Here is a 15,033-nt window from a genome sequence, read left to right as displayed (position 1 = left end):
GAATTGACTGATTTGTGGCATTCAAGCTCTGGGAGGGAGGGGGATGAGTGGGGACAGGGTGGAAATCAGCCAATTCACAGTGTTCTGGAAATGCAGAGGGAAGAAGGAATGGGAGTGTTTTCTGGGAGGAGGCAGGGAAGAAGCCCATTGAAGGTTTGAGGTAAGTGGTGGTGTGGGGGCAGGAGTTTTAGTGGAAGAGAGGTTTGAGTAGGCCCTGGCAAAATGAGAAGTAGAAATAACAAGGGCTTGTGTCAGGTGTGTGCTGATTGCACACAACATTGTGAGAGCCTTGTGCTCCTTCTGCTTCTTTGTTACTTTGTATTGAAAAGGCATCGGTAAAGGAGAGGAATCAAGTGCATTGTATTTAACCATATTCTTGAAGCCATGGTTAGTACATGTGCCCAATTTCAATCTTACAGCCCACAGAGATGTAGCAGGGTCATTCATGTGGCCAAGTCACTATCCCGGGTTGCCAATTGTTGGCCTAAAGTAAATGGATTCCATTAGCTATCTTCTCTTTCAGTGCTGCAAGAAAGCAAAGAGGTGGAAGTCTAAGTTTAAATCAGTGGCTCCGAAAATTTATTGGGCTATGCAGTCGTCTTAAAAAATGATGGAACATTAAGCTCATTCAGTTTGGGCACTCCAGCTATGAAATGTGTAGTGGAAAGTTAAACACTTATTTCTACACATAGCTTCTTCATCACAGGAAAGAATCTTTTCAGTAATGAGGTTTTATTGAGGATTAAATACACAAGAATCTTGTAATTCTAAACATGTTTTTATGGAAAAATCTTAATATGGCCCTTTTGCTTCTAAAAATAAACAAGCCCCCCCAACAAAGAAAAGCACACTGTTAGCCTATTTAAGAAAAACTGAATGGCATTGCAACATATTAGTACTATTTGTGCCCCCATTTGCCTTCAAAAATTCACCTGGGGTCTGAGAAGAATGTGGGAGACATTTCAGACCCAAGATTTCCTCTGCCATGCGTTATGACCTTTTCTGTTCTGTACTTGCATCTTCTCATGTTTTCCTCTGTTTTCTCTCTTTTTTTTTAAATTCTGTTGTTCAGCTTCTGTAATTTGTGGGACAGGAAGGATCTTTGAATCAGTTAATAGTCTGCAAAGCATCGGTATCATTTGGGTGAGAGTGTATCATAACACGTGGAGCCTTGCCACCATTTTTGCAATCCCATTCAGCCTTTTAGAGATGTATATGATTATTTCAGGAAGACAGCACACAGTTGTGCTGTCTTTTTGTCTCATGTAGAATGCCTTATCCATTTCTTTCTTTTGAGTAGGAAGAAAGTATAAGAAAAGGATTTTGAAACAAATTGGCTGCATATGTCTCTCTTCCCTAAAGGGTTATCATAAGCATTGTTTTTAAGGTATGTTCAGTTCCCCCACACCCCCTTGACGCCTTTGGAAATGTACTATTTTCAAAGGTGTTGATTACATGGAGCAAAGCAGTATCTCCAGTAATGATTTTATTTCCTGTTTTTTGTTCACCTAGTTTAAAATGCACTTGGTAAGTATTATTACAATTATCAGTCTGTGTATCCACAACATGTTTAAAGTAAAAGCCACAGCAGTATGTTTTCCTAATGGTATTCATTTGATTTTACTAGCTAAGTGGTTTTAATGTGTGTTCTGTTTGACTACCTACGGCATTGATTTTTTTTCTTGCATTTGAACTAAGTGTTTTATATTTTGTTTTAACAAAGACTTTAAACATAGATTCAATTTTGCATCATGTTTTGAAGTTAAGGAATAAATTCATAGCTTTAGATTCAAAGCATGGATGACTTACTACATCAGGTCAACAAATTAAAGTATAGGCATGATTTTGATTGATCTATTTGTCGTTTTGAATTGAGGAATAAAACATAAATTGAACTGATTTAATTAGGAGTGCTTTCCCTCCCTATTTGTGTTGCAATTTTTGTGTAACTACACAGCATTCTCCATTTCTTACATACTTAGTGTGTATGTGTACATTCCCTGTATAGATAAAACCAACAAGGATAGGCAAAGAGAGCTAGTGTGTTCCAGGACACTAATAATGAACAATTGAACATACCATGTGAGTGAGAAAAGTAGAAAAGTTTATCAGGATTGGTTATTGGAGGAAAAACATATGAGCTGAATGCAGAGTGGATGCTTCACAGAGAAAAAACCCACTGCATTAAAACTACTATGGCCCCTTTTCATCTCGAGAGACGGTGGTTAGCAGCAGCAGTGAGGCTCTATGGGCAGTGTTTGAGTCTGCAGCTTCTCTTGTGGCTTATCTGTTCAATATTGGATTTGCACAGCTGATTGGAATAACTTCATGTCAGTCTATTTCTGAATGCTTGAGTCTGAGAGTTTTTCCTTCTAAGACAGTTCTTTTGTGTGACTTGCACATATACTATCAAAGAATGATGTGCCCTGTAGTAGCCATCATTGCCAGGTATTTTGATCTGATGATGTGGATTCCGAGGAGTTTAGATCGAATTTGAACTTATTCATGGTGTTTTTGCATGTATCCTTGAATCTTAGCTCACTGAAGGGGATTTTTTTGGGAAGATGTTTGTCACCCATTCTTGTCACATGACCAAGCCATAGTAGAGTTCCGCTGTTGAGGATCTCTCTGGGTATGCCAGATCTTGACAAGACATCTGCATTTGAAACTTTATCTGGCCAGTTGATATTCATAATTCTGTGGAGGCAACGAAGATGGAAGCCGTTCAGTTTTTTTTCTCCTGATTTGAGTAAATGGTCCATGTCTCAGATCCATATAGCAGTACACATGCCTGGTAGATTAGTATCTCTATTTTAACTGTCAGTTTAGGATTGTTCCGTGCTTGTTTTGTAAGTCTGCCAAAAATAGTAACTGACTGCCCTATTCTGATGTTCAGTTCTTCGTCCATGGATAGGTTTGCGGTGACAGTAGATCTAAGGTAACAGAATTATTGAACCACATCTGATGGCCTGTTATCCAGAATGACATTGGGTTGCTGAGGTATACCTTGCGTGAATGCAACAGTTTGCTTGATGCTTATGTCAAGGGGAAACAACTTGCAGGCTCTGGGCAGAGAACCCATCGGTGACTGTAGCGTGTCTTCATGATGAGCAATGAGAGCTGTGCTATCTGCGAAGAGGAGTTCCCTAATGAAGACTTTCTTGACCTTAGTTTTGGCCTTAGTCTTGCAAGGTTGTAGAGAGAGCCATCTAATCTTGTGTGGAGAAGTACATTGCTGTGTGAGTTTTCAAATGCACAATTAAATAGAACTGAGAAAAATACCCCAAAGAAGATGGGGGCAAGAACACACCCTTGTTTGACTCCACTGTTCATCGCAAACGGTTCTGATATAATTCCATCATGTTGCACTGTTGCTTTTATGTTTTCATGAAAGGATGTTATGATCCCGAGTAGGGTTAGTGGGCAGCCAATCTTGGTTAATGCTCTGTATAGTCCTGATCTACTGACTGTGTCAAATGCCTTTAAGTCCACAACTGCTATGAATAACGGCTTTCCTTGTTATGTTCATTTTTCCTGTAGTTGTCAAAGAGAGAAAATCACATCCATTGTTGACCTGGTAGCCCTGAAGTCACGTTGTGTTTCTGGATAGACTCGATCTGCGAGTTTTTGCAGGCTTTTGAGAATGGCATGGGCTTTACCTGTGATGCTTAGTAACGAGATGTACCCGTAGTTGTTGCAGTCACCCTTGTTGCCTTTGTGTTTTATAGAGAGTGATTATGTTTGCATCCTTCATGTCCTGTGGAACATTTCCCACACTCCAGCATTTTAGGAGTAAGTCGTAGAGGAAGAGTATGAGCACAGCCTTGTTTGCCTTCAGGACTTCAGCTGGGATTTTGTCATTTCCTGGTGCTTTTCCATCAGACAGAACATCAAGAGCTTGGGAAATTTCCTCCTCCATAAGCTCTGTATCCAGCTCAGAAATTTCTGGAAGAGTTGGGATGAAGTTGTCAAGTTCAAGTTGTATTGTATGCTCGTGGGAATAAAAACTTGAGTAGTGTTCCACACATCTGGACATCTTCAGCTTTTTGTCTGTGACTACCTACCCATTTAAAGGCTTCAGTGGGATGACTTCAGTAATATTTGGTCTGAGTGCTTTCTTCAGTTCATCATATATGGTTTTCAGGTCACCCAAATCAGATGCCTTTTGAATATTAGAACATAGATTGGCCCAATACTTGTATGTACACCTCCTGGATTCTCTCTGAAGAACAGATCTTGTATGTTGAAGTTGATCTCTTGTGCTTTGAGATGGGTTCTTTATGTTGTTCAGATGTTCCTTGTGTTCTTCTTCAAGAAGAGGCCTAAGAATGTCAGTATTTTCATCGATCCAGTCTTTGTTAGAGAATTTACATGTTCCAAAGGCAGATTTGGCACACACTTGTGTATTGCATCTGTCAGCGTGGATTGTGTTTCATCAATGGTTTATTGATCAGGTTTGTATTCCATTTGGTGAGTGAAATCATCTATGAAGACAGAGCATTTCAGCACATCTCTGGCATTGAGGGTATTGATCTTTGGCTTTCTGCATTCTTTCATCATATAGAGTTTCTTTGGGATGATATTCTACTGGTGATCAAGGAGTGATTATTGTCACAATCTGTGCTGTGACACATGCATGTAAATTTGATGGCATTGAGATGTTTCCTGTGTACCAGAGCAAACCTTCTGACACACTTTCAAGTTAAAGAAAGTATTAGTGATGCAGAGTTGATTCGGAGAGCTGAATTCGAAAAGCCGTTGACCTTTTTCGTTCATTTTCCCAATACCATGATGACTGAGGCAGACGGGCCAGAACTGATGGTCACGTCCAACTCTTGCAATGAAGTAACTAAGGATGTACAGTTGTTCTCCAGTTGCAAAGGAGTTGATAAAAGAAAACATGGTATATCAGTATTTTTCTTTAGGAGTATTTGAAGTATTTGCTTTTTTTCTGCTTTTTGCTTGCAGCAATGTATTGGCTGCTTACCACAGGACTTCCCGTGTTTCAGCTTTTTAACTTGGGCCTGATCTAAGCTAGGAATTTACTCTTGTATAACTGTTTCTGTGATCTAAAACATCCACATGCCTGAAAGATACCTATCCTTTGGTGTAGTTCAGTGCTAGGTTGGTGGGAAAATTCTGTTTCTAGCACAAACTTAACAAACATTTTTGTGGATTTGGGTGTTGAGTGGCTTTCAGCACTGTTTATCCTTCCATGACGTAACATGAGCACACATTTTTAATAAATAATTTGAGAGGTATATAATATTAACATTTTTCAGGGCTACATCTTCCCAAAACTGTTTCTGTGAATTATGTAGTGGAGGGGTGGGAGTACAAATCAGACTGGCCGTTATCCTCTACTCAAAGGTACAGAGGGGGCAAGAGAGGCAGTGGTGCTAGGGGGCTTTTTATTTCCTTAAATTATTTATAGTTTGATTGTACTCTATCTGGGCATTCGATTATACATTCTATCTTCCCGTAACTACATACTCGTTCTTGCTTTTAGTTTCTCTCTCTGTCAACACAATGATTCATTTTTGCCAAGAGCAAGTACAGTGGCTGTCACTTAGCTGTCAGCTGCAGCTCATTACTTTTAACTGCAGGATTCAGCTACCTTCATCAAACAAATGTGTAATTTCATCAAAAAAACTTTGTTGGACAAGACCTGTTTTCCATAAAACTGTTTTGATGAGCGATAATTATGTTGCCTTCTTTTAATTCTTTACTAATTGCCTCTCTTGTTAACCTTTCTGTGATTATCCCTGTGACAGATGTCACATGAATTGGTCTGGAGTTTCCTGGGTCATTCCATTTAATCTTTTTAAACTTTGGCATAACATTAGTTTTCTGCTTATGCTTTTCACCAGTGTTCCAACATTTGTTAAAACTCCACATTAATGGTTTGGAGAGCTTATCAGTGAGTTCTTTTAATGTTTTGGGTACAAGGTATCTATTCTTCCTGTTGTAAAAATATTCTATTTCAACTGGTACCGAGAAGAAAATACAGTTGGTATGTAATCATCACTGTGACTGGTGGATGGGTCCGAACAGTACAGGTGGTTAGATACTTGGATGTTAGTGGCAGAAGGAGAGAGGAAAAGTGGGCATAGAAAAGGAAGTAGGGAGATTCTGTCCAATCTTGTTGGTTTTTCTTTTTGAAACAATCAGATCCAGTGAAGGTAGAGATGTGGGGGCTGAAGAATAGAGAATTTAAGAAGATATGAAATGATTACTGAAGTGTGGCAGTGCCTCAGGGTGGAGAAGTAAAATTGCTTAGCAATAAAAATGGTAGAACTGAGGGAGGAGAGAAGAAAGCACGATTGCGAGAGTTGTGCCAGAGCTGTGTGAGAGCAGGAATGAAGACAGTGGTTATAGGTGGTTACCCAGGACAGGAGATTATCGGCATGGTGCAAGATCACCATGCTAAACTCTGTATTCGCGCTCTAACTTGGTTCTTCAGTAAATCATAGAGCAACACTGAGGAGAGCTGAGAGTTGATGAGTAGGGTTATGGGAGAGTATGCAGAAAGCAGCATGAGGAAAAGATGTGGCTTGAACTGAGGTATTGCTGTGGGAGATATTGGGAAAAGAGGCAAAAGTTGGGTGAAGGTTGGGATAATGATATCCTGGATTTTTTTTGTTTTTGTTGTTGGTGTGTGTGGACTGTTAATGAGGCTAAATGAGTGATTTGTTGGACAGTGGCAGCTGACTAATACCAGAAAGCTCAGCTTTTTAAAACTTTCAAATTTTAAATCACTTTATAGTTGGATGACAGTTAATCTGGAAGGCCCAAAGTGAGTAGCTCATATATTGCCTTGTTGCTTCCAAAGACTGCAGTTCTCAACATGTCATGATCCACCTAGATTTGAGTGCCTTGTCATTACACTCAGGATGGGATGTGATGTGTTGGAACCTGAATGGTTTGGGTGACTGCAGTCCATTATGTTACCTATAAAACAGGTTGTTGATGCAGCCCTTTATTGAACAAAAGGTAGGGAAGTGTCCTGATATTTTTCAATTTGGTCATTGCCAAACATAATTTTATGGCTCAGTATGTGGGGAGAGATGCACTTATGAAACCATGTGTCAGGAATATAGATGAAATTCAGAACATCGTGACTTTTCTTTCTAAACTGTTGAATAAAAGGGCAAGGGAAATTTTTGAGGTATGACTTACAATAACCAGGCACTGCCTGAGAAAGATGAGCGCTCTCAAGGTTCATGAAAAAGTAAGACACTAAAGTGAACCTGAGATTTACCATTGGAGCTGTGGCAAAATACAGTGTAGAATGGGTCTGAGAACTGAGACGAATTCTAAATTGACATACTGCTACGAAATTCTGTTTGAGTCAACAAAATTGCCTGAAGTAATTCAGTGTAGACCATGGCTTCTTTTTGTTAAGGGGGGTTGTCACAATTTTTGGTTCCTTTGTGAAACAAAACTCTGATTCATATTTGTTTCTTTAGAGAAGAAGAGGAACGCCTGAGAAATAAGATACGAGCAGACCATGAGAAGGCTCTAGAAGAGGCAAAAGAGAAGCTGAAGAAATCTCGTGATGAGATTCGAGCAGAAATTCAGACAGAAAAGAACAAAGTAGCGCAAGAGATGAAAAAGAAAGACAACAAGCCGCTCCCACCCGTACCAGTACCAAACCTCATAGGGATAAACAGTGCAGATCCAACAGATAAGGACATCAGAGAAAAGAGGGACAAAGTTAAAGAGGTAATGGGCAGGGTGTGATCATGCTTGTTGCAGGCTGTGGTAGGAATTGCTTTACTTAAGTTTCCAGCCATTGCTGCTGAGAACATTTCATAAAATCACAGTTAAAAATGTGCGATAATGAGCTTTAAAAAAATTTAGTAATAATTACATGAGAACTATTCATTTGTGTGAGAGCAGGAATTGAATTATAATTTGTATTCAGAAATTTCACAGGAGTGTGGATGTCTTATGTCATATTTCTAACATTTTGCATTCACTTGTTTCTCAGTATTCTGACTCACTGAAAAGTAGAATGGATGCATATGTGGTCATATATGCTTTCAAATATTGAACATATGATTGGCATTTAATGGTTATGTCTAGACTAGCCCTGAACTTCAAAGGGGGCATGGTAATTAGGGTATGGGGAGATTACTAACGAAGTGCTGAATAGTAACAGAGAGGAAGCTGTGCTAGTCTATACGCTGTCAAAACAAAAAGCAGTCAAGTAGCACTTTAAAGACTAGCAAAATAGTTCTGAAGAAGTGGGTCTGTCCCATAAAAGCTCACCTAATAAACTATTTTGCTAGTCTTTAAAGTGCTACTTGACTGCTTTTTGTTTTGATAATGAAGTGCTGTGGTCCATATGCAGCACTTCATTAAGCTAAATCTCCCCCTGCAGCAATGTCAAAGTGTGAAACTTCCAAGTGTTGGCTTGCAGGTAGCCGTGGGTCAGCCGTGGGTACTTTGAAGTACCCCTGCAAAAGAACTGACAAACAGAAGCTACGTTGTGTAACTTTTAGAGCATGGTTGTAGCAAGGCAGCCACGTTGCTGAAAGCTGCGTAGTGTACACAATGCCTAAGAGAGGGCATATAAGCTAATGCAAACCTGACTGCTTAAAAATGAACTTTCATAGTAGGTAAATTTCCTCACTAACTGAACAAAAGTACTAAACTCCACCCCTTCTCCTGTACCGAGTCCCTTGGCTCAGGTCACAACCCCCTTCACCCAAATTCCCAGACCTCACACTCCTGCACTCCAGTCACCTACCCCAAATTCCTTTCTGCACTCAGCTTCTGTCCAAGACCCCGTACCACCTCCATTAATATAATAGAAATGTCCAGCCCTTGACCACCTTGGAGTGCCCGCCCCCCCCAAAAAATTATTGCCCAATGTTAGCTTGGCTGCAGCATGAGTAAAATGCTTCTCCTGAAACAGAGAGAAGAAGCTGAGGTGTTTGGGCCACAGCTACCTTTTGTGGTATGAATGTGTGATCAGGAGCTGGCTGAATCCGCCATTTGAAAGGAAGACTGTAGAGGAACATCTGAAACATCAATGACTGAAGATTAACTTTTAGAGCAAGTTATTTCCCCCCATCTCTCTGCTAGAAAGTAGAGCAACAAGCACAAGCTGAAAAACAGTGGATTGAAGGCATCAGGGCTCTCAGACATGCAGCTATCATTTTGGACTCAGAGTCAAAAGAACAGAAGAGTGAGCCAAGATGGATTTCTACTAAAGGAGGCATTGGCAGAACCCTGATTTCTTCCAGTACCAACTCTTTGATAACCTCAGTACTTCCTGACACAGTGTTGTATTTGACTATTAAAATTGAACATGGGTTGAAAAAGCTACCTCTTGTCACAGGTGCTTAAGTCATAAACCTAGCTAAGGGAGACTTGCCTTTTACAGGTGACATTGATAGACAAGTAGTACTGGAGTCTGAAGGATAAGTTGCAGAGGTTCTGTGGCCTTATTGGCCCAGGCTTGTGGGAAAAGTCTGTCTGGCTAGGGGACTGCTATGGTAAAAGGGTTACTCCCAAGAGACTGTTTAAAGGCTCAGGCAACATCCAGAGCCTCGATTCTCGGATTAAGTTAGAGCATTGTATCCTAACAGTAGGACTGCCATATTCTTGACCTTCATATTAAAGATCTGAGCAGCTATGAACTGCACTCTGTGTCTGCTGTGTTATGACTTACTTATGTACATTTCCTAATTTTTTTCCTGACTGCTCACCAGAGATAATTCCAGCCCAAAAGTCTCAGTCATTGTTTTTGTACCATTCTTGGCTTATTATGTTTAAAATAGATATTGCTATCTCATTTTGTTTCTTAAAAATGGCCTTGATTTCTTGTTCTCTGCTTTCTTGTATCTATCATTAAGACACTTTACTGTAGGAAAGTAGGACAACGATTTTATTTCATTCTTTGTCTCTTCAGACTCTCTCCTTTTTTGGAAATCTTGCGTATCCATAAATGGAACCACAACAGGTTATTGATTGAACAGAACTTACCTCTTCTTGAAACATTTATCATGATCATTCCTTCTTCCATCAATAAAGATTGGTCATACTATGTCTCCCTTGGATGCTGTGCAACAAGATAATAGATTTACTTATTCTCTACTTCATGTTCAGAAGAGTGACCTAATAACTTTGAAGAGAGATCTGTTTTTAAAACCTTTGATTGTTTTGCAGGATGGGCAGCAATATATTATATAAATCCATCTTTGGGGAGACATTATGTAATTATAGTATGATCCAAATGGCATGTAAAAGTAGTACAGAAACTTTTGAACAATGGATGGTGAATGGTTGTGTGCTACTTTAGAAGAGGACAAGTGTTTTGTATTATGGAGACTCTTTCACTTCATCATTCGTGTATTCTGTGCGGGTAGTTTTAGACTAGCTGTAATATTGGGACTTGATTTAAAAAAAACCAAACATTGGAATACGTTTTAGACTTGCATGGTCTTCACCTGGATTTAAATTCAGGTCTTCCATTATTGAATTAAATTAGGGATGGTAACATAAGGTACAGAACCAAATAGATGAAATTCAATATTTTTTGAGCACTAAAAAATAATCTAGCACTTCATGGTGCCATTTAGCATGGGAAATGTTTTTCTAATCATGTGTTCAAAATTGTTGGTATGACCAAAAAAAAACCAATTTTTCCTAGTTCTTGAGGTCTGGTCTCAGTGTCTCATAAAAGTTAAAGCTGTAAAGTTCTTACAGCTTCAGTGTATGGGGAGGAGCAAGATTACTTTCTTTGTGCACCAAAACTGTACATTTTTGGAACCAATTTATAAGCTATTAGATTCATATCTCAGTAATTTAGTTTCCTGTAGCCCAGAATGTCACAGCCCTATGTGCTGCAGATCCATCTCCCAGTACTATGAGTGGGAGTTGGACTCTCAAATTCTTCATAGGATATTCCAAAGGTGGCTCTTTTTCAGGTGTGTCCCTTTGCCACATCAAACCACCTTATTTTGCTCAAGAAAAGGCCTTGGTTGGCTCTCTGGGGAAATGTTTTTCTCCCTCCTGTGATTAACAACCAGTTTTACACATTCCTTGCAGCTCTAATAATTCAAAGAGTGAGGAAGATAAGACAGCACCAGACTAGGGTTATCCTCACAGTGCAGCCCTGGCTGAGACAAGCTTAATATCCTTACCTGTTTCACCTGTTGTTCAAAATGACACTCTTAGTTCAGACTGTTCCTCTTCTCTCCCAGGATGCAGGTCTGGTGTTTCACCCCAACCTGGGGGCCCTTAGTCTGCGGACCTGAGTCAAGATGGCTCACAGGATTAGAATCAACCTGCATGATAGGAATACAGGTTGTATTATTAAACAATAGAAGGGAGTCAACTCAAATTACTTAGCTTCAGAAATGGAAGAGGTTCAACCACTGGTATCACTGCTTATGCCTTGATCTGTATTACCAGATTGGATCTAGCACTTGGTTCTGATGTACCTGTTTTCAGTTTTGGACTTGGTTCCAAATATCCCTCCTGCCTGGGAAGATTTTGCTCAGTAGTCACCTGAAGTAGAGCATCGACAGGGATGCTGCTTGACAGGGAAGAAAGGGGTACTCACCTTTGCAGTAACCAGGTTATGTGAAATGTGTGTTCCTCTAGTTATTCCACTACTTGTCCTCCTTTCCTTTAAACTGCTTTATTGAATGTTTGGGTGGAGAAGGAGCTGAGGGTTACTTGTCTGTGCAACCCTATAAATATTCAGAGCACACCAAAATGTGGTGAAAAATGCATATGGAGGTCAAACAGAAAATCTTCACTCACGGGCTAGAATGGTACATGTGCATCTGAAGTGGGACACCCATAGCAACATACACCTTGAAGAACCACAGTTGCTGTGTGAGGCAAGTCACCCTTTCTTAATGCATTTATCAGCCATGAGAGAGATCCTAATTCATCACATCAGGCTTTGACTAAAACTAGGCTGAATTGCACAAAATTGTCAAAAACACAGTAAAGGAAACACATACTTGATGCCCTATACACAGGTCTCCAATTCATGGCTGTCTACCACAATTAAATGTTAAATAATCCCTGAGTTATTTAGGCACTTTAGAAATTCCCAACCCACATGAAATCTAAGCCTGCTTTTTGTCAAATGGTAGAGCAAGTAATATTTAAAGAAGGAATTGCAAACCTGAGGAGAGCAGGAACACAATAAGAATGGTGTGTGTTCCATTTTAAATAGATAAAACCAATTTTATCCACGATTATAGAAAATTGTGTTCATTTGTATGTTGCTTCCAGATGCACTTAGAGGGCCTGGTACAGAATTTACATATTGACTCATGCAATGACTGTAGGCAAGTTACTACTTCTCATTGTATTTCCTTATGTTTAAAAGGCATAGTGTTGCATACAAACTTTACTTTACAACTGGTTGTTGTGTTTTTGTCAGTTGGAATGTGTAAAGTGCTATGTAAATACCAAGTATTATTTTTATTACATCATGTCTGCTCAGTGTTTTGCACAGTTCACCTATTGTATAGCATTGTATGTCTCTTTGTACTGTACAAATAATTACCAGAATGTCTAACGCAAAGTGTGAACTGTAATGAAATTACAGGCCTCGTGGAGCTCTCCTCTCTTCACCTTTGGTGTAGTGTTAATTTGTTTTTTAGTATATATACCATGGAATCATGGAGCTAAGGATGGTAAACTCCAACACTATTAGATCGTCAAATTCACTTCCCATCAGCCAATTGAGGATTGTCTCTTACAGAATATTTTCTAGCAGTGCTTCTCAGGTGTTTCCTACTGGGAGCCAACTTTTGGCTCTTCTGGAAATTTCCCCTTATTCTGCATGGCAAAGTGTGCTGTAGACTCTCATCCTGCCTTGCCACAAAGTAACTTGGCTCTGTCAAAACTTCCTTAATTTCTCCTTTCTCTGCTTGGTTTCCACCTTTCAGATGTGTATTGATTGTTGTTGTGTTATTGCTAAGCCAAGTTAGTTAGATGTAGGCTAAGATTTTTAAAAACTTATATTATGCTTATGCTCCTGAGTCTGTCGATAAGCATTTAAACTAGTTGCTTGAATTTCAGAAAGGTGGTGCACCTAAAAGCCACGAGTGAAATTAAATTACTGTTTACACTTTCAATAGCTGCCAGTTTAAAAAAAAAAAAAAAGGCAGAATTTCATGTCTTTTGAAACTGCTGCGGCATGTACAATGCTATGTTCCTCTTTATTGAAGTGTTTTAGATGCGGCTGAGATTTTTTTTTTAATCAAATACTGTTCATGACTCTCTAGTCTCACCATCATGAGTGATAGAAATGGTTAGAATAACCATCAATACACTGATGAATGTGAGGTACAGAAATATTCAGATGAGGAACTATCTTATAAAATGGCATTGTACGAATAATGCATATTAACTTAATCTAATGTTTCCCTTCCTCAGATGATGAAACATGCCTGGGATAATTACAGGCAATATGGATGGGGACATAATGAACTCAAACCCATTGCCAGAAAAGGACATTCCACCAACATATTTGGTAGGTTATACTTTCCGTTGCTTTAGCGCTTCTGTTCTGTCCTTCAGTCTCATAATTCTCTTTTTGATATTTCATATCAATTTTCTTAGTATAGTAAGCTATACTGTAGGTATTTTAATACTGTGGATCGGAGAGAGAGCTATTAATGCATAATGTTAATGACCATTTGTAGCCAAATAGACACTATTTAATGGGATTTGTTCTGTGGCAAGTGCTTTTTAAATATTTGATTACTGTAAAGATACACTGCTGAGTTGGGCTTATGGACAGGTATATTTTGATGTGCATACTAATAGTAATAATGTGATAATGGTATTTATGAAGTGTCATGTGTCACTCGTTGATTGTGAATTGTGTAGAAAGTCAGCATGCCTTTTCCACATGCTTGGAAGTAAACTCTCAAAATTTAAATTCAGACACCTAGAAACACTATTTGTAAGAAAATCAGTTCAGGCAGTAAGTGGGACTAAAGGATGCAAATACAGGAGTTTAGGAGTAATTCTAAACTTTTAAGTTGAATAAAAAAGAACAAAATTCAGAGCACAAGAATATGGGTTAAGCAGGTCTACAGTTTTGGAAATGCTTGAAGATAAGAATGAGGAGTTTGATTTTGATGCAGGAGAGAGAAGGCAGTGAAGGAATTCAAGGAAAGGAGCGATGTTGGAGTAGTTACAGCATTGCATCATTGCCCATGACAGAAGGAAGATGTCTGTTAGCAATAACATTTTGGATAGCCTGGGGCAGGGAAAAGGAAGATGCGGGGGGAAATCGGAGATGAAGAAGTTGCAGAACACAAGGTAAGAGTGGAAAGGATAATGAGGAAGTAGAAAGGTTTAGCTTGAACCTGGCTGTAGAAGCATGAGACGCTTTAATGTAAGATGACAGTATTACAAGCGTTGGTTATGGAAAGGGAGGGAAAAAGATGGTTCCGGTAAAAAGACTGGATGATTTGACAGGATGTTCCTTAAGTGGCTGAGATGTCTCCAAGAGGATATTTAGGAAAGACAACAATGCAAGACTGGAGATAGTGAAAGATCAGAGGTGGAGAAGTACATTTAGAGAGTCATTGGCTTTGAATGTGTAGCTGAACCAATACAACTGAATTAGGTTTACCCATGTTGAAGAGGGTAATCTGATGAGCAAAGTTGAGAATGGAAGGAAAATCCTGGGAGCAACACACAGAGGTAATGCAGGAACAGTGAGATGAAAAGGAGAATTTAGAGCGCTGAATGTTCAGGAGGGAACGTATAAGGGGCATTCCAGAACATGAATCTCTTTTTGTTAAAAGCAGAGCATTTATGAAAAATGGAGAGGCAGAATTATTTTGGGGAAGTTTTATGGCATGTATTTTACTGGAAGTCAGAATAAATTCATACTGGTCTGTTGTGGTCTGAGAATCTATGAATCCATGAAGTTTGATAATCTAGTCTGAGTTTGTGTATACATAAACCATAGCATTTCATAATTTCTAAAGTATATTTTTGAGGAAGAAAAAACTTGTTGATGGAGACTCCACCGAA

General features: G+C 39.2%; 1 protein-coding gene across 1 annotated transcript in view; it reads left to right on the top strand.

Moving 5' to 3' along the window:
- The window catches only part of MAN1A2 (mannosidase alpha class 1A member 2), a 266,972-nt gene that overhangs the window by 46,896 nt on the left and 205,043 nt on the right, over positions 1 to 15,033 (top strand). The window contains exons 2-3 of the mRNA XM_075001072.1: positions 7,470 to 7,725; positions 13,417 to 13,513. Coding sequence (XP_074857173.1) covers positions 7,470 to 7,725; positions 13,417 to 13,513 — 353 coding nt within the window. The remainder of the gene's footprint in view (positions 1 to 7,469; positions 7,726 to 13,416; positions 13,514 to 15,033) is intronic.

This window comes from Carettochelys insculpta, chromosome 1, assembly GCF_033958435.1.
Source record: "Carettochelys insculpta isolate YL-2023 chromosome 1, ASM3395843v1, whole genome shotgun sequence".
NCBI lineage: Eukaryota > Metazoa > Chordata > Testudines > Carettochelyidae > Carettochelys > Carettochelys insculpta.
This window is presented reverse-complemented; position numbering and strand designations above follow the sequence as displayed.